Below are 27,939 nucleotides of genomic sequence, written 5' to 3'. Positions count from 1 at the left end.
TCTCTGAAATCAATAAAAATTAAAAATGAACTGGTTTAACCAATTTGATGTCCAGCACATGGGGCTATATTTGATTATTTCAGATTTAATGTTAAATCTGAGTAATCCACCACTAGTTTTCTAATTACAATAATACAGAGAAATAGTAACAACAACAACAAAAAACCCTTGTCACCCATAGTTTTTTTTTTTATGTTGATGTCATTATTAGCAGTTATCCTATATTAGAACTAGAGGCCCAATGCATGAAATTCATGCACTCGAGGGGCGGGGTCCCTCAACCTGGCCTGTTCCCTCTAGTGGGGAGCAGGCCTAAGCTGGCAGACAGACATCCCTCTCACAGTCCAGGACCCCTCGCTCCTTACCACCTGCCTGCTCGCTGCTCCTTACCGTTCAGCTTGCTGCTCCTTAGCACTGTCGCGAAGGTGGGAGAGGCTTCCGCCACCGCCACTGCACTCGCCAGCCATGAGCTTGGCTTCTGGCTGAGCAGCACTCCCCCTGTGGGAGCACACTGACCACCAGGGTGCAGGTCCTGTGTTGAGCGTCTGCCCCTGGTGGTCAGTGCGCATCATAGCAACCGGTCATTCCGGTCATTCCACCGTAACGATCGCTTAGGCTTTTATTACATAGATATTGTGTATAATCTGGGCACACTTTAGATATCTTTGTATGAGATTTTATTTTAAGTGGCTGCAAGCAAAAGGACACTTGAACGAAACTGGTGTTTTATATAATACCTCTTCCTTTACTTGTGCAACTATTCCAGCTATTCCAGCTCTGTATAAAATATGGGTTAGAATTTCTGCCGTCCCTGACTCTGGCCATATCAGCTGCATAAATACCAGAGTCCAGAAGGTTGAATTTATTCACCAAGACCATCTTTTCTTAATCTTAACCTATTTTTTTTTTTGTCTTTTCTCTCATTTAGATAAAAAAGGAAGTTTTTGAACTTCTGGAAATGGGAGTCCTCAGTCTGTGCAAGTCGGAATCCTTGAAGCTGGGCCTCTTCTAATCTGTGTCCCAGTGAAAATCCTAGTGTTCACAGTGGGATTTGCCTCTTGTTCAATGGCTCAGACACACTGCAGACACTCAGTACATATCAGCTGCTGTTTTATTGCATTAGCTGCATCACCAGGTAGACCTCTGAGAATGTGTGATCAACATGAATCTGTCCTTTGCCAACCCCCTGTATAATAAAATATTGCCAGCTTGTTTTTCTCTCACCAACTGGCCTCTGACGTTACTGTGCTGGGCCGCCTTAGGCAAACACTTCCCTCTCTGAGCCTCAGTCTCATCACCTGCAAAATGGGAATGATATTTGGAAGGATTGTTGAGGATTCCATGTGATGGTACATGTGGAACAGATTTGCAAACTGTGAAGTCTGGTCCTAGTGTGAAGCATGGCAGTAGTAGTATTAGGAAGAGCTGTAAGTATATGTGGCACTTTGTAAATACAAAAGACAACTATATAACTACAACTATCTTATTTATTTTTTATCTTGTTATTTTGAAATAATTTCAGACTTACAGAAAAGTTACAAAAATAGTGTAGAGAATTCCCATATGTCCTTCCTCTGGCTTTTCCCAATATTAACATCATGTATAACCACGATAGTTATCAGAACTAAGAAATCAATGTTGGTACAGTACAATTAACCAAACTACAGACTTCATTCAATTTCACCACTTTTTCCACTGATGTCTGTTGGCTTGCTTGCTTTCTTCAATATATTTTTACTAGAGGCCCGGTGCATGAAAGTTCATGCACTGGAGGGAGGTTCCTCAGCCCAGCCTGCCCCCTCTCACAGTCCGGGAGCCCTCAGGGGTGGGAGGTGACCCGGCGATCAGGGGAAGGTGACGCCCCCATCACACCTCTGCTGCTCCACTGCCGGCAGCACAAGCCTCGGCCGGCCCTGGTTACCTGAGCCTCAGGCTGCCCTAGGCGGCTGGGCAGCGGCCATCCAAGGCTTGCCTATGCCTCAGGCGTTGGCTGGGTAGCCGCCATCCAAGGCTTTCCTGCACCTTGGACCGGCCCTAGGTGGCTGGGGGGCTGAGGGCGGGTCCAGCCGCACCGTGCACCTGCCGTCCCCCAAGCTGGACTGAAAGGACTGTGGGACTCCAACAGCAGGAGCAAGGAGTGGCCAGACCCGCCTGAGGGCGGGTCCGGCTATACCGTATACCTGCCACCCCCCACAGCTGGGCTGAAAGGACTGGGGGACTCAGGCAGGGCTAAGGGGACTGGGCACCGCCATCTTGTGGCTATGGGCACGCCATCTTTGTGACTGTGTGATGGTCAATTTGCATATTCCCTCTTTATTATATAGGATTGATTTCAGAGAGGAAGGGAGAGGGAGAGAGAGAAAGAAAAATCAATGATGTGCCCCGACCAGGGATTGAACCTGCAACCTAGGTATGTCCCGTGACTGGGAATTGAACCTGCAACCTGATGTATGGGATGATTCTCTAACCAGGGATGGATGTGCCATTTTTTATGCATCATAGCAGGGGGTATATAATGTTGATTCATCTTATTATTGGTGATGCCAACTTTGTTCACCTGATTACAGTAGTGCCTGCTGAATTTCCCCCCTGTAAAGTTACTATTTTTTCCTTGTAATTGATACTTATCTTGGAGGAAATACTTTAGGCTACACAAATATCGTGTTTTCCCTCATACTTTGCCTATTAATTTTAGCAACATTAGTAGTTCTTGCCTACAACCATTGTTCTATAGTGATTTTTCTGTTTCCCTCATTATTTCAATATTTATTAATTGGAATTATTCTGTAAGAAAGCTGTCTCTTTTCCCCATTTACTTGTTGGTTCAATTTTTTACATCAGTATGGACTCATGAGTGCTTATTTTGTCCTATGAATTATAACCCAATACTATTGGTTTTATTTTGTTGCTTAAATTCACTTACTTTCTTACTCATTTAAATAATTTTTATTGATTACCCATCTGTGTTAAGCAATATTTAGGGCTTTCACTTACATAGATCTGTCATGTTTAATCATTGACATAGTACTGAAGGAAGAGTATTATTATTCACATTTTTTAGATGTTGAAAGTGAATCTCAGGAAGGACACCCAGTAGTTTTAAGTAGCAGAACCAGAAGTCCCCAGATCTCCCATGGCAGGACACCATGATCACCATTTTAGGGATTCAGGCATATAAATCAAATAAGAGAAAAACAAACAGATGCCACTACTGGTACATAAAATTCCACATTTGAATACTGTGACATTTTAATGAGCCTGGCAGTCTAGCACATCAACCTCCAGCAAAAACATACTTCTGCACACCAGAGACTTGCTGCTAGTGCACCTCTGTTGTCTGGAAGCCACCCGCAGGGACTCAAAGGGAAGAAAAGCAAGTTCCATTCTGCAGGATCCTGACACAGGCCCACCAGTTAGAGGAAAAAGGAGAAAAGCTGCCACAATGTGAAAATCTATTCAACTAGGCTAAACTTAACCCTATTCTTGTCATCCCTTTCATCTTAACATGTGAGTTGTTCTTAGTCAATAGTAAGAAAAAAGAATAGATCACATGCCTTCCCAGTACAGGCATTTAACTTCCTGTCAATTAACAGGTCTTAGATTAATCTGGAGGAAAACATCAAGCATCTATACTAATAAAAGGGTAATATGCTAATTAGATCAGACATCTTCTGGACGTCCTTCCTGACAAAGCCGGAGCATGGCTGGCCTGCAAACCGCTCACGGCCCCTCACCCAGGCCACCCCACCCCCCAGCAGGGACCCCCACCCCGATCAAGGTGTGGCTGGCCTGCAAACCACCCCAGGCCCCTTGCCCAGGCTGGCCCCATCCCAGTGAGGACCCCCAACCCTGATTCAGGGCAGGCCAGCTGGTCCCCACCCATGCACCAGGCCTCTGTCCTATATAATTAAAGGATAATATGCAAATTCACCCTAATGGCAGAACGACTGCTGGACCAGTCACTATGAAACACACTGACTATCTCTTGGTCTCTTTCCCCAGCCGGCAGACTCTGATCGCCTGATGGCCACCCACTGCGGGGGCAGGGGTGGGGCCAGCAAGCAGGCAGGAACAGCTGACTTCTCAGTCCCTTCCCCTAGCCGTCAGGCACCAATCACTCAATGGCAAACGGGGAACCAGGGGTGGGTGGTGGTGGGGGGTGGGGCAGGCTGTGGGCAGCTGGGGGAGATGGCCCTGATCGCAGGCCAGGCCTAGGGACCATACCCATGCACAAATTTCGTGCACCAGGCCTCTAGTCTACATATATATATATATGCCTAATATGCAAATTATCCCCTCAGGAGTTTGACGGGCAGACCAGGAGTTTGATTGCTGGCTATGATGTGCGCTGACCACCCAGAGTCAGCGCAGAACTAAGGGAGGCCTTGGCTGGCAGCCGGGGAAGGGAGGCCCCAGCCAGCATCCAGAAGGCCCCGATCGGCCCTGATTGCTAGGCAGGCCTACGGACCCTACTCGTGAATGAATTTCATGCACTGGGCCTCTAGTGATTATATAAGAGGACAGATTTGCAAATTGAGACATCCATTCTATGCATATCAAAATTCAGACAAATCCACTAAGCCACTATTGATTTACCAAAACCAAAAATGAGACCATCATGAATGATTATTATGTTTGCATATAAGTTATGTGTGGGTGTTAGTATATTCCACACACAATCACTTCCTGATTCTACACTTATCTTTAGTACATTTGCATCCCAGCAGTTAATCGGAAAAGGCAGTGAAATATGAGGCAACTCCAAATATATAAAATGACTGCTGATGCCTAGGAGGCTATATACACAAAGGTTAAAGAAAAATGAAAGCAAGGACTTAAAAAGTCACGCTCTTAAGTTTCTAGTGGTACTGCAACACCAGCTGCCAACAGATGGTCATGCCCACATCAACTTAGAGCAGTGGTTCTCAACCAGAGGAGAATTTGCCTCGTGTCTGGAGACATTTTGTTGTCACAAGTAGGGGGTTACTATTGGCACATAATCGGGGGTGGTGACTGGCAGTTAGTGGGTCAAGGCCAGGGATACTACTACACATTCTACAACCTACAGGGCAGCCCCTCACCACAAAGACATCTGGCCCAAATGTCAACATTGCTGATGTTGAGGAACCCTGTTCTAGAAATTTGGAAAGCAGAGCAAATGAAGTATAATTGTATGCTTAAAACAGGTTTACTTAGAAGCAAAAAATATGTAAATACAAAAATACTTATAAAATGTGTATTTGGAAAAAAATAAAATGTGTATCTGGTGATCTCTCAAGCATGTTGCCCCAGAAGTATTTTTCTTACTATCTCTGATGGTTAATTTTATGTGACAACTTGACTGGGCCACAGGGTGCCCAGATAGTTAGTTGATCAAATATTATTCTGGGTGTTTCTGTGAGGGTGTTTTTGGATGAGGTTAATATTTAAATTGGTGGCTGTAGTGAAGCAGATTGCCCTCCATCCTGTGGGAGGGCCTCCTTCTGTCAGTTGAGACCCAAATAGAACAAAGATTGAGCCCCCTCCCCCATCCCCCCACCAAGTGAGAAAGAATTCTGCCCCCAACTGACAGCTCCCTGGCCGATGGCCTTCAGACGGGGACAACTGCTCTGCAGAGTTTAGACTCGCCTCCTCCATAATCACGTGAGCCAATTCCTTATAGTCTCTCTCTCTCTCTCTCTCTCTCTCTCTCTCTCTTTCTGGGGCAGAAGTAGATTTACAGTTGTTGGCATGGAAAATAATACAATACTTAATAAATAATAATACAAGAATAAACGCTGTATTTTGTGTACTCACAACTGTAATCCTACTTTTGCCCCACCCTGTATATAATCTCCTATTGGTTCTGTTTCTTTGGAGAATCCTAGCATACTAGCTGTGAATCTCCTTTAGTTTGGGACTGTGGTTGGTTTGGTTTTGCTTTTTATAAAAAGCCCAAGAAAGCCCTGGCTGGTGTGGCTCAGTGTATAGAGCATTGGGCACCAAAGAGTCTTGGGTTTGATTCCCAGTCAAGGGATGTACCTGGGTTGCAGATTCGATCCTCGGCACTGGTCGGGATGAGTGTGGGAAGCAACCAATCAATGTGTCTCTTTCACATCAATACTTCTCTCTCCTCCTCCTCCCTCTCTCCCTCCCTCCCTTCCTCTCTTCCACTCTCTCTAAAAATCAATGGAAAAAATATCCTTGGGTGAGAATAAACAACAACAATAAAGCCCAAGAAATACAGTTCCTATTGATTTGTTACTATAATGGCCCTTATCTATGTAGTATAACCCCAACCAATGTTGGATCAAATACCTACATTGTAAGCATACCTGATACCAACAGCCACACTACACTCGTCACCACCTCCAAGCCAGATCCTAATGGCATGCTGAAGAGTTTCCATTGGTATTGTGCTTTTTCACCAGTTCTGCAAGTGGGAAGTTCTGACTCTGAATTGGAAACCTTCTACTACATGTATTTGCATTTATTTTGTATTCTTTTAAACTAGGTACATTTGCCAAAGTCATTGCCTTCTTTAACTTAAAAAATAAAATAGTCCATCATGGCTTTCCTCCCTAATGTACAAAAGAGGAAGAATTAGAAACTAACCTAATTTTTTAAAAATCCTAATTCTACATCTTAAATTCATCTTAAAGAAAAGGGAGTAATTAACATCCTAATGAAAATGATGTTAATAGATTTCTAATAAGTGAAAAACAAAACCAATAACACCATCTATCTATATAATAGAGGAATATGCAAATTAGCCATAACATCATGACCGAACATCAGGGACCTGAGGCTGCATGGCGCCTGGCCAGGGTGAGGGACCTCAGGCCGCGTCCCTTGCCCTGCAGGGCTTGACGGGGGACCTCAGGCCGCACCTCTTGCCCTGCAGGGCTTGATAGGGGGCCTCAGGTCACCCCCCCACCTGGCAGGGCTTGACGGGGGACCTCAGGCTGCGCCCTCCACCCCAGCACCTGGCTAGGAGACCTCAGGCCATGCCCCTCACCCCAGTGCCAGGCAGGGAGACCTCAGGCTGTGCCCCCACCCAGCGGGGATTGACAGGGACCTCAGGCTGCACCCCCGCCCCAGTGCCAGGCTGGGGGATCTCAGGCCACGCCCCCTTCCTGGTGGGGCTTGACAGGGGACCTCAGGCTGTGCCCCCCATCCCGGCACCAGGCTGGGGGACCTGAGGCTGTGCCCCCTGCCCGGCGCCAGGCTGGGGGACCTGAGGCTAAGCTCCCCCACCCAGAGGGTCTTGATGAGGGTGGGGCAGGCCGGGTCTGGGTCTCCTGCATTTTCAAAGCATGTGTGCGTGGTGGGCGGGGACTTGACTCTAGGTCCCATAGCATGCCCCAGACTCTGACAGGAGGGAGATTTTCATATACATTTTACTAATTTTCTTTCATCTATGACACTTCTATTATAGAGAAAGGGCAAATAGCAATATTAAAATATTTCCTCTAATTAATTCCCTTTTAATGTGCACAAATTTCATGCACCGGGCCACTAGTCCTATATAATAAAAGGCTAATATGCTAATAGACTGAACAGTTGAACAACTAGTTGCTATGACAGGGGGCGCGCAGGAAACATGGCGGGTGTCGGCCACGGCGGGATGGTGGAGCAGATGAGCAGGGTGCCAGACCAAGGCGGTGTGCTAATCGCTGTCATCGGAGTGAGCCTCTGGTGGTTACTGAAAATTCTTTGCTCCAGTGCGCTGCAATCCCACCTCTTGGACCCGCTGCCAGCACCAGAGCCGCCGCTCACACCTGCTGACAGTGCTGAGCAATCGGGACCGGCACTAGACACTGGCAGTGGATGCAAGCAGCAGCTGCTGGCCCCAATTGCCCCTGAGGGCTTCTCCACCTCCCCATGCTCCTGAGGGGTGATCAGGGCAGCAGCCGCCACTTGCTCCCGCTGCTGGCACCAGCCCCAATAACTCTGTGCCATCAGTGGGTGAGAGCGGGCGGGTGCCATCAGCGGTGGGAGCGGGCTGCCAGCAGATGGGACCAGGGGCTGGGGCGGGGGCACAGAGGAGGGGCCAAGACCCGCCCCTATGCCCACCGCAGCCTCGGGGCCCACAGTTCCTTTCAAGGTGCAGGAATTCGTGCACTCGGCCCCTAGTAATATAATATTGAACATGTCATTGTTATCTGTCTTTTTCTTCTGCCTCATTTGGATTACTCCAAAGCATGCACTTGGGAAAGGTTGGGAGAGATGTTTTAATCTACATTTTTTTACTCTAGCCTTTCTTGTGGATGAAAAAATGGAAGCTGTTGAGATTAGACATCTGGGTTCTACAATCCCTGTTTGCTTCTTTCTCATGATCGCAAATAGCAAAATTAGCTGTAACCTGAGAGCATTTTCCCAACTTAAATTATATTCATGTTACAGGATAGCCACATTTGGGGAAAAAACTGAAAGTCCTTTTTTTTTATTTTTTTTATTCATTTTCAAGGATTTAGGCAGGTTTTCAAAGATAAATTCATTTCCCCGCTTCCAGGAAGGTCTTGCCTTGGATTAGTCACCTCATCCCATTAGAGCTGCTTCCCAGGGTCACCTGCTGGGGAGTGTTCCTCCTCAGCACGGCATTTAGCACAAACTTTCTGAACCTACTAAGTAAAATATACCTCATTGTGGCTGACTGAAGAAAGTGGTGCTCATGCTGAATGTCAGGCCTGGTTGAGAAATAATTCAGGAAGCTGAAAGATTGTAATTACAAAGGAAAGTCCACTTCGTTCTTAAGTTAATATTGCCATTATGGGGGATGACTCTGAGTAGTAATGTTATAAATGTCTTAAAAGTCTATCTCAGTCACCTGCAGGACCAAAATGGACAGGCCATCCCAGGCACGGCTGTCCCTGTTGCCAGACAACACTGCCTTGAAGCAGCAGCGATTGCCGGCCTACCGGCTGCAGCTCTCGGCCTCCAAGGTCCTCTCTGGCTTCTTTGCCACAGGAGCATTCTGCCTGGGCATGGGCATCATCCTTCTATTGTCTGCAAAGAGCATCAAGGAAATAGAGGTTTGTTTCTTCTTACATGTTTAATGCGATTTCTAAAAATTTTCTGCTTTGGGACTATGAATGAGTGGTCCATTTGAGAACACAACCCCTCCACAGGAGCTAAATGAGACTGTAACATCCCTGTTTTAGCTGGCAGATGCCCATGGTGACAGAGCCTGTGTGTGGTGGCTTTATTCATCCCTATTTCCTCATGAAGACAAATCACTGTCACACTGTCGGCTCACTATACTTGTTTACGAGGTCTGGAAAAGTCAGGCTTCTGTGCTGGCAGAGGACTGAGAAAGCACTTGATAGGGGTGGGAGGAGAGGCAAGGCCAAAGGACTGCCTGTCTGGGTGGCCCAGTTGGTTGGAGAATCATCCCATACACCAGGTTGCAGGTTCAATTCCCAGCCAAGGGACATACCTAGGTTGCGGGTTCAATCCCTGGTCGGGGCACATATGGGAGGCAACTGATCAATGTTTCTCTCACATCAATGTCTCTCCCTCTCCCTCTCCCTCTCCCTCTCCCTCTCCCTCTCCCTCTCCCTCTCCCTCTCCCTCTCCCTCTTCCTCTGGCTCTTCTTCGCCCTCTCCTTCTTCCTCTCCCTCTCCCTCTTCCTTCCTAAAAATCAATAAAAACATATCCTCAGGTGAGAATTAAAAAGAAAAAAAGTGAAGAGCCAAAGACAGAGGTCTTCTATTTTAGCCCACTTTCAAGCATAGTGTCTTTTCCTTTGCAAATGAACTCTCTCTGAGTTCATCAACTCAATCCAGGAAAGGCAAGAACCAATCCAAACCTTTCTGGCTTATTAGGGACATTTAGCAAAATAAACCAAGTTCTACTCAATGAGAAAAGCTGATGCTAAGAGCACACCCCTCAGTCACAAGCCTCTTGCCAATGTGATTAAACAAGCTATTGGAGGATGAGACCCCCCCAGAAGCTGGTCTGAGAAAGGAAGACGAGAGTTGGTCTAAAGCTAAATCGGCCATGCCCATTTTTCAGTCTAATGAATTAAGAAATGTCTTATTTACATAGCTCTGAGCAGATTGCCCTACGTCCCAGACTGTGTGACCTTTACTCCACAGGCAGCCATGGAAAGCTGATCTGTTCCCTCTGCCCACATGGCTAGCGGCAACATGTTGGAGGCCAAGTCTGTCGAGAGTGATTTAACATTCAGGAGTGTGAGAGGTGCTGAGAATTCTGTGGGGTATGCAGATGAGGCAGATAAGCCAAGGTTGATTTGTGCCCTCAGTGAGCTAATGCTAGAATAGGTAAGAACAGAGAGCTCAGCCATGCCTGGCTTGTTCACAGCACCTACAACCCCTTCCTTGTTCAGTGCCCAGTACATAATAGCCAGAAACTATTGAAAGAATGGATTATAGCAAATGGTGAGGACTTTAGAAAGGAGAACATCGGTTCAGTCCCACTCCTCCTATTGCCTTTCTACTTGTATTTTTTGCTGCCCCTCCCAGCTCCCAGCATTTCTCTCCAGGAATAAGTGACCTTCACACAATGGAGTCCCTCAGCCAGAGCTCACAGGATTTGCTCATTCGGGACACACTTCCCCTTTTTTAAAAAAAGTCTACCCTACCATTTTCAAAGAATTGAACTTTTAAAAAATAGAATGTAACATTAAAAATCAGATTTATTCCACATATGTCAATAACCCTACATTTTGGAAATAGTTATTTTTCTATATTTGGTGATTTTTAATAACGTCTTCTAGATGCCATGTAGAATAATTCCTTTGTATACATATTTTCCATACAATAAAATGGAAAAACAGTGAAGTGACTTCCCCATAAAGCTGATTAGACTCTGGCCATAGGCCCACTTCTTATGAGACGCTGACTAATACTTTCCTAATGACACCTTTTTATGATCCAGGCATAAGGCTTTATCACAATAGGTTACATAAATATTCAATAAAAACACTGAATTCCAGATCAGTGGCAAAATGCTACAGGTCCCAAAATGAACAGCCCATTCCTCCAGAGTGACACAGAAGCTCTCCCTGCACACCGGGCTGCCCTTTAATCATGGCCAGACAACATGCCCTTGACCCAGACAGCCTGACCTTGGTGGACTCAGGGCTTGAATTTTAAGATATATACTCATGTAATTTCTTTTTTTAATTAAATTTATTGAGAGGACAATGTTTAAAAAGATTATATAAGTTTAAGTGTGCAGTTTTATGATACATTATCTGTAGATTGCATTGTGTCCACCACCCAAAGTCAAATCTTCTTCCTTGTTCTTTCCCCTACCTGACAGATAAATTACACAAATATATGTGCAAACTGTGCAAAACTTCGGGAAAACGCCATTAATTTTGACAAAGAATGCTCCTGCTCCATTCCTTTTTACCTGCCAGAGACAATGCAAGTAAGTGAAATCAAGAGCCTTCAATTGGCTATATGCTGATCTCCTACTTCACACGTGGCAATAAGTTCATGATTTTCAACAAGTGCTTCCTGAAACTGAAAATACAAAAAGTAAGGCAGTACGGGTGGGGGTCTTATAAAGTTCTGAGTTCATGTGCAACTCCTCACCCCTTTTTTCCTTTTGGAATGTTGTTCTCCTTTGTCTCTAAGTTTCCAGATTCTTTCCCTGCTCAGTGTTGTCACATAATTCTTCACATCAATCAAGCAGGTTTTACTCCAATGTCAGCATAAGAGGGGATACTAGAGATCATGGAATCTAACCACTCATTTTATAGTGAGAAAATTAATGGGCTGAGAGGTTAAGTGTCTGCACCAAGGTCACACAGTGAGTTAGTGCCAGAGGGTCACACACCTGGTGGGACTCTCCTTGGGACCCTCCAAGTCATTCTACATATGCAGTTGCCTAATCCAAGTCTTGGCCTGGCTGACAGACGTGGTGAGAAACGCCAAAGAAATATTAAGAGAGTCCCTGTTCGTGGGCTGATCAAAGTCGTGTCTGAGAAGCAGATGCCAAGACAGGATTAAACATGCAAGATATTTATTGGGGGAACTGCCTGTAAGGGAAAATGGGAGGGAGCCCGAGGAGACTGAGAGAGCAGTCAGACAGCACAGCTCTGGCCCTTGTGGAGGAGAGGGAAGAAGGGGAGCAGGAAGGAGGGACTGGAAGAGGGAGAAAAAGAAGGAAGGAAACTAGGTCCGTCAGCCGTGGGCAAACTACGGCCCGCGGGCCGGATCCGGCCCGTTCGACTGTTCTATCCGGCCCGTGGAGCCAAAAGAGCGGAGGGTTCTCTTGCTCTCCCCTCCGCTCCTTTACTTTGAATTTATATTAGTTCACACAAACACTCCATCCATGCTTTTGTTCCAGCCCTCCGGTCCAGTTTAAGAACCCATTGTGGCCCTCGAGTCAAAAAGTTTGCCCACCCCTGTGACTGTAGTGTATTTCTAAGAAAGTTTCAGAAGGCTCAGCGAAATTGCAAGGTTGCCAATGTCTTCCATGAGGACAAATCCAGCTGGGAGTCCTCAGTTCCTTGTAAGCATGGCAGACACAGGCGATGGATCACTCCCGCATCCCTGACACATGTCCTTCTCACGGATTTTAGGATACTGCGCTCCTGGAAAACCTCCTAGCTCTCTGGCTGCCCTTCTTTGGTTTATTTGCTGTCCGTATATCTTCCTCAAACTCTGTGCTAGATCTGCAGGGTTTTAGTCTTAGCCTTCAGCATTCTCCTCGCTATGCATGCTCGCTTCCTTGGAAATGGCATCAACCTCCTGGCTTTAAGTGCCAACTATTGCCGACACTCTTTTCTATCTCTAGCCCAAACCTCCTTTCCACTAGCCACTCTTGTATTTCCAGTTGTCTTCCTGATGTCAACATTTGAATGATCACCAGATATGTGAAGCTCAATTTTTCCAAAACTGAATTCCTGATACCCACTTTTCCCCACCCTACCACCCCAAAAAAACCATTCCAACCACAGACTTCTCAATTTCAGCTGATAGCAGCTCCATCCTTCTGGTGCCCAGGCCAAAACCCAGGAGTCATTCTTGACTCCTTCTGCTTTCTAACTTCTCACATCCATTCCACCCTGTTTGCTCTGCCTTCAGAGTGTATCCAGAGTCTGCCCACTTCTCCACACCTCTGCTACAGCTACCTAGCCCCATGCCACATCCAACTCTCACCTGATTCTCTGCAGTAGCCTCCTAACAGGTCTCCCAGTTTGCATCAGTATCTCAACAGAGCAGCTAGTAAGCTTTATAAAGCACAAGTCATATTATGTTATTCTTTTGCTTAAAAATTCCTGCAATGCCTCCTCTTTCCACCAAGTGAAAAAGTGCAAGGCTTTACAAGGCCCACCTTATCTGGCTTCATGCCTCTTCTCTGACTTAATCTCTCCATTCTCTTCCATCCATCCCCACACCAACCACAGTGGAATTCCTCATTCCTCAGACAAGTTGGACATACTCTTGCGTTGCTCCCTGTACCTGATATCCACTTGTCTAACTCCCCTGCCTCCTTCAGGTCTTGGTTCAGTTCTCACCTCAGTAAGGCCTGCACTGGCCAACCTGTTTCTTGCTGTAGCCTGTCTACTTACTCCACCCTGCACTCCTGATCCTTGTTACCTTGCTGTAAGTTCAATTTTTTCCATAGTACTTATCACCTCTAATTCTATATAATAAAGAGGTGATATGCAAATTGACCATCACTCCAACACACAAGATGGCCACACCCATGTGGTCAAAGATGGCCCGCCCCCATGTGGACACAAGATGGCCACCACAAGATGGCCGGCAGGGGAGGGCAGTTGGGGGCGATCAGGCCAACAGGGGAGGGCAATTGGAAGGGACCGGGCCAGCAAGGGAGGGCAGTTAGGGGTGACCGGGCCGGCAGAGGAGGGCAGTTAGGGACAACCAGGCCAGCAGGGGAGGGCGGTTAGGGGAAATCGGGCTGGCAGGGGAGCAGTTAGGTGTCCATCAGGCTGACAGGGGAGTGGTTAGGGTGTGATCAGGCTGGCAGGCAGAAACGGTTAGGGGCAATCAGACAGGCAGGCAGATGAGCAGTTGGGAGCCAACAGTCCTGGATTATGAGAGGGATGTCCCAGATTGGAGAGGGTGCAGGCTGGGCTGAGGGACACACACACACACACACACACACACACACACACACACACACCCCATGCATGAATTTTGTGCACCAGGCCTCTAGTATACTATATAAATTAAAATTTTGTTATATAGATGTATTGTTTGTTGTCTCTCACTGTACTTTTGTATCCCAAACCCCGGTAACAATGCTTGGCTTGATTAATGTTTACTGAATGAGTACATGAATCTTTGCTTCCTCCCTAGTGCATAGCACTTTATATTTCACATGGTAGATGCTCAGGAAACACTTTCTAGAGTAGTAAATGAATGGAGGAAAGATAAAGTGCTAAATTATATGGCTTTATGTTCTAGGAGGCTTTGGTTTTATGTTTTAAGGCTAATTATAAGCTCATTTCTTTCTTTTTTAAATATATTTTTATTGATTTCAGAAAGGGAGAGGGAGACAAAGATAGAAATATCAATGATGAGAGAGAATCTTCATCAGCTGCCTTCTGCATGCCCCCTACTGGGGACCGAGCCTGCAACCCAGGCATGTGCTCTGACCTCCTGGTTAATAGGTTGATGCTCAACCACTAAGCCACGTCAGCTGGGCAGTTTTGGTTCTATGTTGTATCTTTCTTATTTTCCCTTTGACCCCACAAGAAAGCATGTTGGTATCAATAATATTCTGAACACATCTGTATTGATTATGGGTAGCTCTAATCATTTTTGTAAGTCAGGTATAAATTTCAAGGAAATTACTGAGTTGTACTTGGGTTATAACTGAAATCTATATAAAGTCAGTGGGGGAAGTTTTACAAATGTCTCCTTTTATTGTAAGTCAAAATTCTAGTTCTCTACAGGTGTACCCTTTCTTGACTTCCTCAGTTCCCTAAGCTTCCCCCCAAAGTAAAAATTTGAGTCACTTATTTTAGAGGGGAGGCTTAAACAACAGAAATTTATTCTCTCACAGTTCTGCAAGTCAAAAAACTTGAAATCATTTTGTCAAGCAGGGTTGTTCCTTCTTGAGTGGCTCAGAGTACTTACACTTTTTAAAGAAAAAGATCCAAAGGACAAAACCTTTAAAGGGCTTCAGTTCCCATCTGTCTGCGTTCTTTGAAACCCTAAAGCAAAGGAAGTGTTACAGCTGCTAACCATTCCTTTCAGGCAAAGGCTTTCCTGTACAAATCCAACTAACTGCTTAGGGCAATCACAGGGCCTTCCGCTCGCCAGTCAGCACGCATGGTGTGCGCTTGGTGATGAATCCACGTGAGACTCTGCCTTAAGTTCGGAGTCCTGCACCAAGTGCCACTGGTGTAAAGAGAAGAAATGCCATAAAGTATGTGCCGCCAGGACTAATCAAAGAGGTGATGATCTTTGAGGCCTTGTTAAGCGAAAACTTGGACAAAGAATCATTGAAAAAAGGTTATGAAAACACTCCTCTCCCTAATGTGGTGTGTTCTCTGCCTGTTTATTTTATCATTTATGTAAATATATAACTTTGGGTAAGTAGAATTCTCTTTTTAGTTTCCAAGAAAATCTATGGTAAATTCCTTTCTGTGGACTTCATATTTTCTGTAGTTAAGGGTCAACAATAGAGGTTTCCCCTTTGGGTGAGGAAATGTAATCAGTCATTCTCGCTACGCCTGGCTTATCCACCTTCACATCCAAGCTCTGTGTTTATTATGCTGCAGCCTGCCTCTGTCATGGCCCAGCATCTCCCTTCTCGGTGTTCCAAAGATTTTTCTCTTACAACTGATTAAGCTCGCTGGCGTTTTCTGTAACTGGCCGCACTTACCATGACCTTTATTTCCAGTCTGCCCCGGTACCCGCTCCCATTTTCCACACTCATCCTCTTAAAGGTTTTTAGGGTGGGGCCAAAATTCTTTCCAAATGCTGTTTTTGCATAGTGTAAGGAAATTGACTAGGGGAATTGTAAAGGAATACTTCTGTATTTCTGGCACAGAACATAGGACATAACATGTGGGAGGCACTTAAAATAAATGGGAAGCCGTCATATATTTTTGGACTCAGGCCTCATTATTTTGGAGGTAGCGCGTATATTAATTATAAAAGCTACATTGGCCATTTCCAGCTGCTTTATATATGCTGTTAGTAAAATCTGTATCAAGTCTGCCTAGAGAATTTCCAGGGCTTTGGTACGTTACCACAAAGGTGGAAGCGTGAAAGTGGCCTGTGACTGGGCAGCCTCACGCAGCAGTGCCCACGAAAAGGCATGCCTCTCCTGGCAACAAGGCTATTTATAACTAAGGTGAAAATCACCTGTTTTTGGGTCAGTGAGTATTTCCATCTTTTGGTCCAAGAGGTTCGCCATTTCTGGAGCAAGTACCATACGCCAGGTACTGTGCTACATCCTAAGGATAAGAAGACGAAAACCCTGGGAGCTGGACCACAGAGAACCAGTCTCATCCTTTCACATGCACGTGCACTCGCACCTAAATATGCTCAGTGGCTCCAATTTTAAATTATGCTTCATGGGTTTGCTTTGAAATCACGTGACTTTGATGCCTACCACAACCCCTAGGACAGTGGTCGGCAAACTCATTAGTCAACAGAGCCAAATATCAACAGTACAACGATTGAAATTTATTTTGAGAGCCAAATTTTTTAAACTTAAACTTCTTCTAATGCCACTTCTTCAAAATAAACTCGCCCAGGCCGTGGTATTTTGTGGAAGAGCCACACTCAAGGGGCCAAAGAGCCGTATGTGGCTTGCGAGCCGCAGTTTGCTGACCACGGCCCTAGGAAAACATATCTCCTAGTATTGCTGGGAAATAACAGTATTTGTAAAATCAAATTTTACATATTGAGAATACAAAGCCCAGTTATAAAAATACTAGAGGCCCAGTGCATGAAAATTCATGCACTGGATGGGGGGGTCCCTCAGTCCGGCCAGCCCCCTCTCACAGTCCGGGAGCCCTCAGGGGCAGGAGGCGACCCAGCCATCAGCGGAAGGTGATGCCCCCATCACACCTCTGCTGCTGCCACTGCTGGCAGCACAAGCCTCGGCCGGCCCTGGTTACCTGAGCCTCGGGCAGCCCTGGGTGGCTGGGGGCTGAAGGGACTGGGGAACTCCGGAGGTAGGCCCGTTGCTGAGGGGACTGGGTGCTGCCATCTTGTGTATGTGGGCGCCGCCATCTTTGGGGGTGTGGCAGTCAGTTAATATATTCCCTCTTCATTAGATAGGATTTTCAAGGCAGGAATGCAGTAGCCCTTATAAAAACATTAAAAATAAGTTATTTGGCCATTTTAATAATTCTTTATAGACCAGGATTTTCCAACACTGATTTTTTTTATTTTAATTATTTTTCAATTCCAGCTGGCATTCAATATTATATCCAACACTGATTTTTTTTCAGACGAGCAACACTGTTTTCTTTTCTTAATCTTCACCCAAGGCTATGTTTTATTGATTTTAGGGAGAGGAAGTGGGAGAGAGAGAGAAAGAAAAACGTCAGTGTGAGAGAGAAACATTGACCAGTTGCCTCCCATACATGCCCCAACCAGGGATCAAACCTGAAACCCAGGTATGTGTCCTGACCAGTCAACTGAGCTAACCCCCGTCCCCCCGGTTCCAACACTGATTTTTAATAATGATTTCTTGGGTTTTCTATTTGATATTGAAAAAACTTTGCTTCCATCATTTTTTCTTTACCACTTTTTATATTTTGAAAGTCCTGTGTTTATTAATATTCCAGTTTATTTTTCTTACTCTCTTCTTACTTTTCACTGTTCTCCTTTACAGGGTAACGTTTATATGTACTACAAATTGTATGGCTTCCATCAGAACCTCTATCATTATATTCTATCCAGAAGTAATAGCCAACTGATGGGTAGAAATATAAAGGTAAGGCTTTTTTTACTTTGGCATAATATCCAGGAAATGGAAGGGAGAGGAGAGAGAGAGAGAGAGAGAGAGAGAGAGAGAGAGAGAGAGAGAGAGAGAGAGAGAGAGAGAGACATCGATGTGTGAGAGACACATCCATTGGTTGCTTTAGGCATGCACCCAAATCCTTGACTGGGAATTGAACCCACAACCCTCCAGTGGGCAGACCGATTCTCTAATCACTGAGCACACTGGCCAGGCTCCTTTTTCCCTTTAAACCAGATTGATTTTTCAGTCTAAAAGAGAATATAGAAAATTAACTCAAAAGCTGAGGTTTTACAGATAGAAATGTTCATTTCATTCCTGCATAAATTGAAGGGGCTGTGTATTCAGGATAACTGCTATTGAGAAAAGGAGTTATTTCCCCTCTTCAGAGCAGTAATGTGGATCTTGCTGATTAAAAAGGGGTATCCTTTCATGCACCAACCATTTTTTTTATTTGACAGAATTTTACATTAAAATTGGATACATATTGGATTGTCCAAATCTTAGTAATAATGAATGTGTCAGAAGGGCAAATCTTCAAGTATCTTTCAATCACAATCAGGATTTTATGTTTCTGTTAAAGTTGATGGCATACTAGGTTGATGCCATTGATTAGATTTTAGTATTATTCCTTCACCCGTAATTTCTGAAGTTATCTTTGAAGTTGCCCATTTTAGTTGAGGGAATCACCAACCATTTTGATAGTAACTCTGAGAGCTTTGTCTTAGTCTGGCTCACCATGTCAAGCAGTGCCTTTCCTGTAACCGGGGCCAGGTTTAAGGAAGTTGGGATCCACCTGAATAAAAGCCTTTGGTTTAATTGAATATCCTTGCAGTCCTAGAATTGCAAAACTTTACTCTTGGTAGATGATATTCAGCATGCCAGCAAGAAAAACAAGGAGAAAACTGTTTTTTCTATACTGACATTATTATATTAAAGTAATAAACAAATTATTTTTAGCAACCCTTCTTTTAAAAATATATTCTGGTTCTTAGGTAAGTAAGTCATCTAGCCTATAGATTCATGACTTGTATATTTTTTGGAATATAAATTGCATTTCAATAAAAACAGGTTTTAAAATGTATTTCACTGTAGACTTAAGGTGATATTTAGCACAGCCAGTAAGGTAAAGTTCCTTCTTACAAACGTATTTGCTATACTATGTATTGTTAATGAGGGGAAAAAAACTTTTCTCTTTTCAGTCTAAAATATTTATTTTATTTAAATATTTATTTTATTGTTCAATATCAGTTTTTTATTTGCTATTAAATCCCTTTACCTGTAAAGGGATTTACACACACACACACACACACACACACACACACACACACACACACACCCTCCAAAACACAAAGATTTTCTAGTCTAAGTGAGCTGGAAGCCTGGGAAAAACCAGTTAGTAGACCATAATCTTGGTCTGTGCCAATAAATCCGTGCGGGAAGATTTACATTGCCAGTGTTCTCACTTTCAACATTCTAAGTGAGTTGAGCAAAAGCACTTCTCAATCGTGTATCATCTTATATCCAGGATGTTGAAGGCTGTGGTTCATTCAAAAAGACCCACAATGGAACCCCCATCTGTCCTTGTGGAGCTATCGCCAACAGCATGTTCAATGGTAGGTGATTTTTTTTTCTATCTCCATGGTGTGCCCTTTCATAAGTGTGTAACTAAATCTTCAGAAGATCATCTCTGCAACAGAATGGCAGGTTTGTTGTTTTTTAAATAATTTTGTATTCATTATCCACTGACTTACTGTCTTTCATTTGCAAGTAAGTTCTTCCTTACTAGAGTTTCAAAGTAGTTAGGGACATGAGTTCAATGGAGCTTAAGAGTATTTTCAATCATTGATGCCTTGGCACGATATTTCATATAAAAATAGTATTGTAATTCCAGCATCTATAGCATGTAGGCATGCTGAGAGTCTGCTAAAACCCTGGTTTATTTGTCATGTCTGCCTTCGCATATCAGAGGGTGCAAAAATACTTGCTTGCATCTCTAACACAATTTTAAATTTCCTTACAGACACCATCATTCTTTTATACAACCTTAATTCATCTATATATATCAAAGTCCCAATGCTATCCCGTGGAATTACATGGTGGACAGACAAGTTCATCAAGTTTCAGAATCCAAAATCCAATAATCTTCCTAGTGCATTTGCAGGTAAGATCCATATATTAGTGTAATGGTGTTTGTTTGTTTTTTTTTATCTCTTTGTAAAAACTTTGGTGTTTACGTCTGAGGAAGTAATTATGATTTCCTCTTCTTTCCTTCTTTGTTGACTTCCTTTTTGTTTTAATTTTCCATACATGTGAGCATCTCTATCACATACCTGTCAGAAATATGAAATAATTGTTGCCCTGGTTCCGTCCAGTTTACCATTAGTAAAAAGGCAATGTTTTAAGAAACTGGTTGCTTCATCTAAAATTAGGGTGACCACATAATTTATTGTCTGAGCTGATGAGAATAAAAGGGGGCTCTAGAATGAATACAGATATATTTATTTGAAATTTTTATTTATTGGTCAATAAATTAACATCATTTTGGTAGACCTATAAATAATTCTATTACAAACTACTTTAAAAATGAAACTATTTAAAGTTGCATTTTATGCTTAATCAATTTGAATTTGTTAATACCTTTAATTGATTCTTCTATTTTAACACTAATTTTTTTAATTGAGAGAATATCTATAGGTGCTGAGGTGTACCTATTATGCTCACAGCCAATTTTACTAAATGCGGGATATTCTCAGTTTCAGTGTTTTTCTATTGAAATATACTAATATTGTGACCCAAATATTTTCATAGGTAGTGTCTTTTCGACTTCACTTTTTTTTCTATTTATGATTCTTTTGAATGTATTACTAAATTTAGATGCTACAAAATCTTGATATCATTTAATTCTGGTAGAGAAGAAAATTTTACTAAGTTAAAAATAGGAGCTCCATCAAAATATACATTGAGATATTCTAAAGCACAATTATATAATTTAAATTTAAATCTTATACACATTTTGAACTCTCATTATATTTTAAATTATTCCCTTGCTTTTATAGAGGTAAGTTTCAATATCTTCTTGTTTGCTGTATACTAAATCTTCAAAAACTAAAGTTCTTTGGCATTCCATATTTCAGATACTTAAAACATTTTTACAACTATTTTGAACAAAAGTCAACCAAAAGTTAGATAGCTCATTTATCAAAAAATGTTCACAATCACTATAGGACACATCGGTTGACACATGAAAATAGTTCTTTAAGAGCTCAAACATTTCTAAAATTCTGGTTGATGTGTAGAAAAACAGACCACATATATACCATGCTGAAGAATTTTTTTCATTTAGCATCCATGTCCTTGTAAAAATTTTGCAATTTAAGGAGGCAGGGGGAGGCTGGGAGAGGTGAATGGGAGGGGTGGGAGGAGACTTATGTAATACTTTCAACAATAAAGAATTTTTTAAATTTGCAGTTTAGTTTCTCTATGAATATATAAAAATACTCAATTTTGTACAATATACAACTCTTATTTTGATTAATAAAATATCAGAGCTTCTTTAGGTATAATAGTGAATTATGTACATACCTCAAACAATTTTAAGCATATTTCTCTCTTTTTTTGAATATAATTTTATTAATTTCAGAGAGGAAGGGAGGGGGAGAGAGGGATAAAAACATCAATGATGAGAGAGAATCATTGATCAGCTGCCTCCTGCACTGGGGCTTAAGCCTGCAACCCGGGCATGTGCCCTGACCAGGAATCAAACTGTGAACTCCTGGTTCATAGGTTGATGCTCAACCACTGAGCAACACTCGCTGGGAACATTTCTCTTTAAATTTCTCAATTAACTAAGAAAATTATATTTATTCAGATGTTGTGCTCCACCAAATTTGCATTTATGTTCTCACTACAAAACCAAAAAATTTACATTCAATTATTGAATTTGTAAACTGACTTTATAGTAATATTTATTTTAATGTCAGAGATTTTATCTTCCAAGATTGAATGTCAAAAAGCGTTGTTCTGATTTCATAAAGAATCAAACAAAAAAATTAAGCCATTATTATAATTAACTTATTCTGATTTTTGATTTGAAGCATCTGAAGACACTGATATAAAATTGGCCTTATTTAACTGTTTACAAAGTTCTTTTGTGCTAATGGAGCCAACACATTAAAGCTTTCTTTTAATTATAAAAAATAAAAAAAACAAATAAAAAAGTGTAACTAGAAGGAAACTCATTTGATTTAAATGGAAAGTCAAGTCATGCCCACATAATGAAATAAATGGACCTTCTATAGCTGCACATGGTAAAGCATTATCTTTGGATACACTCTTTTAAAAATAAGCACAAACTTTTGAAGTAGATTCTGAGGTTCTGTAGCAGATTTATGTCTTTTGATTTTCATGTGGTTCATTGACACCATGATGGTTTCAAATGCCAACCAATCTTGCAAGTATTGCATTCATCAACGTTCTTGAGAAACTGTACTTAATTTGACATCAAACATACATGTTCCATTTTTTACTCTTTACAGTTAAAGGGATTTAGTAGCAAATAAAAAACTAATATCAAACAATAAAATAAATATTTAAATTATGTAATAAACTAGAGGCCTGGTGCATGAAATTAGTGCACCGAGGGGGGGTGTCCCTCAGCCCAGCCTGCACCCTCTCCAATCTGGGACCCCTTGAGAGATGTCTGACCACCCGTTTATGCCTGATCCCACTGGAATCGGGCCTAAATGGGCAGTTGGACATTCCTCTCACAATCCAGGACTGCTGGCTCCCAACCGCTCGCCTGCCCCTGCCTTATTGCCCCTAACCACTACTGCCTGCCAGCCTGATCACCTCCTAACCATTCCCCTGCCAGCCTGATCGATGCCTAACTGCTCTCTGGCCAGCCCGATTGCCCCTAACTGTCCTCCCCTGCAGGCCTGGTCACCCCTAACTGCCCTCCTCTGCTGGCCTGGTCACTCCTAACTGCCTACAACTGCCCTCCCCTGCAGGCCATCTTGTGGCGACCATCTTGTGTCCACATGGGGGCAGCCATCTTTGACCACATGAGGGTGGCCATCTTGTGTGTTGGAGTGATGGTCAATTTGCATATTACTCTTTTATTAGATAGGATAACAAAAGCAATGTTGCAAGAGAGTTCAAACTACTCTCAGCAAGACCCCTCAGCATCTATTTCCCACACTGTGGCATGTACATATAACATAACCTATAATTTCCCATGTTTGCCACTGATCCCACTGACTTGCAGTCTGACAGCTTCCTGTGTCTCATAGGCCAAGACAGAGGCTCTGGCCTAACTGGTTGGAGTGTCTAGGAGCTTGCAGGGATATGTGACTGAAAGGGTCTCAGGTTATCTCTCACTAATCACAGGTAAAGCAAGCACTTCATTCACTTCACATGAGTATCTCATACCCTGTATACAATAATTGTTTGGGATAGGTGCTTATCAGATGGGATAACAGACAATAGGCATAAACTGGGAGTGTCTTAGGCAAAAATGGCATGAATGGTCACTACTATGTAATTGAATTCTGAGGTTTTCACTTTTTTTTTTTTTATTAGTATTTATTTTATGTTGAATTTACTCCTGGGCCTAGTTGTGTGAGGTTTTTTTCTTTTCTTTTTTTTTTTAATTATTATTATTGTTTAAAGCATTACAAATAATAGTACATATGTCTCCTTTTTCCCCCATTGACCTCACCCTGGGCTCCCCTAATCCCCTGGTACATGCCCTCACAATCCCCCCACCCCCCCAGTGTCTATTGTCCATTGATTATCTTTATATACGTGCATATAAGTCCTTTAGGTGATCTCTTAGCCCCCCCCACAACCCTCCCCTGCCTTCCCACTGTAGTTTGACAGTCTGTTTAATGCTTCTTTGTCTCTGTATCTATTTCTGTTATGATGTTCATTATCTACACTAATAAAAGAGTAAGATGCAAATTTTTTTTTGCTTCATAATTCTTTTATTTATTTATTTTTATTTATTTATTTATTTTTTTTTATTAAGGTATTATATGTGTACATATCTTACCATTGCCCCCCCCACCCCACTCCCATACATGCCCTCACCCCCCCAATGTTTTGCATCCGTTGGTTACTCTTATATGCATGCATATAAGTTCTTCAGTTGATCTCTTATTTCCCCCACCTCTCCCTAACCTTACCGCTGTAATTTGACAGTCTGTTTGATGCTTTACTGCCTCTGTATCTATCTTTATGTTCATCAGTTTATAATGTTTTTCATTATCCCCAAATGAGTGAGATCATGTGGTATTTTTCTTTCATTGACTGGCTTATTTCACTTAGCATAATGTTCTCTAATTCCATCCAGGTGCCTACAAATGGTAGTAATTCCTTCTTTTTTATGGCAGCATAGTATTCCATTGTGTGGATGTACCATAGTTTTCTGATCCAGTCATCTGCTGATGGGCACTTAGGCTGTTTCCAAATCTTAGCTATTGTAAATTGTGCTGCTATGGACATACGGGTGCATATATCCTTTCTGATTGGTGTTTCTAGTTTCTTAGGATATATTCCTAGGAATGGGATTACTGGGTCAAATGGGAGTTCCATTTTCAGTTTTTTGAGGAAACTCCATACTGTTCTCCACAGTGCTGCACCAGTCTGCATTCCCACCAGCAGTGCACGAGGGTTCCTTTTTCTCCGTATCCTCGCCAACACTTGTCGTTTGTTGATTTATTGATGGTTGCCATTCTGACAGGTGTGAGATGGTATCGCATTGTCGTTTTGATTTGCATCTCTCTGATAATTAGTGACTTTGAGCATGTTTTCATGTGTCTTGGCCTTCCTTCTGTTTTCGTTCGAAAAGATTCTATTTAGGTCCATTGCCCATTTTTTTATTGGATCATTTATCTTCTTTTTATTAAGTTGTATAAGCTGCCTGTAGATGTTAGAGATTAAACCTTTATCAGTGATAACATTTGCAAATATGTTCTCCCATACAGTGGGGTTTCTTGTTGTTTTGTTGATGGTTTCTTTTGCTGTGCAAAAGCTTTTTATTTTGATGTAGTCCCATTTGTTTATTTTCTCTTTGGCTTCCATTACCCTAGGGGCAGTATCAGTGAAAAAGTTCTTTTGGCATATGTCTGAGATTTTGCTGCCTGTGGATTCCTCTAGTATTTTTATGGTTTCCCGTCTTATATTTAAGTCCTGTATCCATTTTGAGTTTATTTTTGTGTATGGTGTAAGTTGGTGATCTAGTTTCATTTTTTTGCATGTATCTGTCCAATTTTTCCAACACCATTTATTGAAGAGACTGTCTTGACTCCATTGTATGCTCATGCCTCCTTTGTCAAATATTAATTGTGCATATTGGTTTGGGTCGATATCTGGATTCTCTATTCTATTCCATTGATCTATATGTCTGTTCTTGTGCAAGTACCAGGCTGTTTTGAGGACAGTGACTTTGTAATACAGCTTGAAATCTGGTATTGAGATCCCTCCTACTTTATTCTTCTTTCTCAGGATTGCTGTGGCTATTCGGGGTCTTTTTTTATTCCAGATGAATTTTTGGAGAGTTCTTTCTAGGTCTGTGAAATATGCCATTGGTATTTTTATGGGGAGTGCATTGAATCTATAGATTGCTTTGGGTAGTATGAACATTTTAATGATGTTTATTCTACCAATCCATGAACATGGTATGTTCTTCCATCTGTTTACATCTTCCTCTATCTCTTTTTTCAGTGTCCTATAGTTTTCCGTGTATAGGTCTTTTACCTCCTTGGTTAGGTTTATTCCTAAGTATCTTAATTTTTTTGGTGTGATGGAAAATGGGATTGCTTTTTTAGTCTCTCTTTCTGTAAGTTCACTGTTGGTGTATAGAAATGCCATAGATTTCTTGGCATTCATTTTGTATCCTGCTACATTGCCGAATTCATTTATTAAGTCTGTTAGTTTTTTGATGGAGTCTTTCAGGTTTTTTATGTACAATATCATGTCATCTGCAAATAAGGACAGTTTTACTTCTTCTTTTCCAATTTGGATGCCTTTTATTTCTTCTTCTTGTCTAATTGCAATGGCTAATACTTCCAGTACTCTGTGGAACAGGAGTGGTGAGAGTGGGCATCCCTGTCTTGTTCCTGTTCTTAGGGGAAATAGTTTTAGTTTTTGCCCATTGAGTATGATGTTAGCTGTGGGTTTATCATATATAGCTTTTATTATGTTGAGGTATGATCCTTGTATTCCCACCTTGTTGAGAGTTTTTATCAAGAAAGGGTGTTGGATTTTGTCAAATGCTTTTTCTGCATCAATTGACATGACTATGTGATTTTTATCTCTCAATTTGTTTATGTGATGTATCACATTTATTGATTTGCGGATATTGTACCATCCTTGCATTCCTGGGATAAACCCTACTTGGTCATGGTGTATGATCTTTCTGATATACTGCTGGATCCGATTTGCTAGAATTTTATTGAGGACTTTGGCATTTATGTTCATGAGGGATATTGGTCTGTAATTCTCCTTCAGTGTGTTGTCTTTATCTGGTTTTGGTATTCGGGTGATGCTGGCTTAATAGAAGGAGCTTGGAAGTGTTCCTTCCTCTTGAACTTTTTGGAATAGTCTGAGGAGGATAGGTTTTAGTTCTTCCTTGAATGTTTTGTAAAACTCTCCTGTGAAGCCGTCTGGCCCCGGGCTTTTGTTTGCCAGAAGCTCTTTGATGACTGCTTCGATTTCTTCCATAGTTACTGGCATGTTGAGCTGTTTAGATTCTTCCTGATTGAGTTTTGGAAGGTTATATTTTTCTAGGAATATGTCCATTTCCTCCAGGTTGTCCAGTTTGTTGGAACAGAGCTGTTTGTAGTATTTTTTAACAATCCTTTGTATTTCGGCGGGATCTGTTGTTATTTCACCTCTTTCATTTCTGATCTTGTTTATTTGGGTCCTCTCTCTTTGCTTCTTGGTGAGCCTGGCTAGAGGTTCATCGATCTTGTTTATCCTTTCAAAGAACCAGCTCTTGGTTTTGTTGATCTTTTGTATTGTTTCTTTGGTCTCTATGTCGTTTATCTCTGCTCTGATCTTTATTATTTCCTTCCTTCTGCTTACACTGGGCTTTTCTTGTTGCTCTTTTTCTAATTCTTTGAGTTGTTGGGTTAGGTAATTTATTACCATTGTTTCTTGTTTTTTGCAGTAGGCTTGTAGAGCTATGAACTTCCCTCTCAAGACTGCTTTCGCTGTGTCCCATAGATTTTGGATTGTAGTGTTTTCATTGTCATTTGTTGCCATGATGTTTTTTATTTCTTCTTTGATCTCTCTGGTAACCCAGTCATGGTTTAATAGCATGCTGTTTAGTCTCCATGTGTTTGATTTCTTTGGGTTGTTTTTATTGTAGTTGATTCCCAGTTTTATGCCGCTGTGGTCTGAGAAGATGCTTGATATGATTTCTGTCTTCTTGAATTTGAAGAGACTTTGCCTATGTCCCAACATATGGTCTATCTTTGAAAATGACCCATGTGCACTTGGGAAGAATGTATATTCTGTGGCTTTGGGGTGAAATGTTCTGAAGATGTCAATTAATTCCATCTGGTCTAGTGAGTCATTTAGGATTGATGTTTCTTTGCTGATTTTTTGTTTAGAGGATTTGTCCAATGAGTAAGATGCAAATTGACCATACCTTCACGATGTCCACCAGCCAATCAGGAGTGAGTATGCAAATTAACTCAACAAAGATGGTGGGTTAATTTGCATACGTAGGCACTGAGCGGCCAGGGGCAGGGTGGGACACAGGCATTCCATGCTGCCCCAGGAGCTCCAGGCCTCTGGGCAGCATGGGAAGGCAGATAGGCAGTTTCGGGCCAGAGCTAAAAGGCAGCTCCAGCCAGAGCAAAGGCGGCGCTGGCAGCCAGGGGAAGGAAGGCCCATTCTTGCATGAATCTTTGTGCATCGGGCCTCTAGTCTATACTAATAAAAGGGTAATATGCTAATTAGACCAGGAGACCTTCCAGACATCCTTTGGGACAAAGCCATGGTTGCAGGGCCGAGGC

The 27,939-nt window shown here is 42.4% G+C and overlaps 2 protein-coding genes across 6 annotated transcripts in view; both read left to right on the top strand.

Annotated features, from left to right (window-relative positions):
• CMSS1 (cms1 ribosomal small subunit homolog) overlaps positions 1–5,277 on the top strand; it is a 415,355-nt gene extending 410,078 nt beyond the window's left edge. For 3 of the 5 annotated variants that reach the window (XM_080654118.1, XM_080654117.1, XM_080654116.1), the window contains one exon: positions 929–3,175. In XM_080654118.1, coding sequence (XP_080510244.1) covers positions 929–1,012 — 84 coding nt within the window. In that variant the 3' untranslated portion in view covers positions 1,013–3,175. Of the gene's footprint in view, positions 1–928 lie in introns of all 5 variants that reach the window. The other 2 variants (XM_080654114.1, XM_080654115.1) reach the window with 2 other exon arrangements.
• A 3,545-nt stretch (positions 5,278–8,822) lies between these two features.
• The window catches only part of LOC308241224 (cell cycle control protein 50C-like), a gene marked incomplete at both ends in the record, with an annotated part of 34,745 nt that continues 15,628 nt past the window's right edge, over positions 8,823–27,939 (top strand). Inside the window, 5 exons of the mRNA XM_080654670.1 lie at positions 8,823–9,014; positions 11,270–11,380; positions 17,789–17,890; positions 19,443–19,530; positions 19,938–20,078. Coding sequence (XP_080510796.1) covers positions 8,823–9,014; positions 11,270–11,380; positions 17,789–17,890; positions 19,443–19,530; positions 19,938–20,078 — 634 coding nt within the window. The remainder of the gene's footprint in view (positions 9,015–11,269; positions 11,381–17,788; positions 17,891–19,442; positions 19,531–19,937; positions 20,079–27,939) is intronic.

Source organism: Plecotus auritus (genome assembly GCF_963455305.1).
Source record: "Plecotus auritus genome assembly, chromosome: 2".
Lineage (NCBI taxonomy): Eukaryota > Metazoa > Chordata > Mammalia > Chiroptera > Vespertilionidae > Plecotus > Plecotus auritus.
Note: the sequence above shows the minus strand (reverse complement) of the source record. Positions and strands in the feature narration are given on the sequence as shown.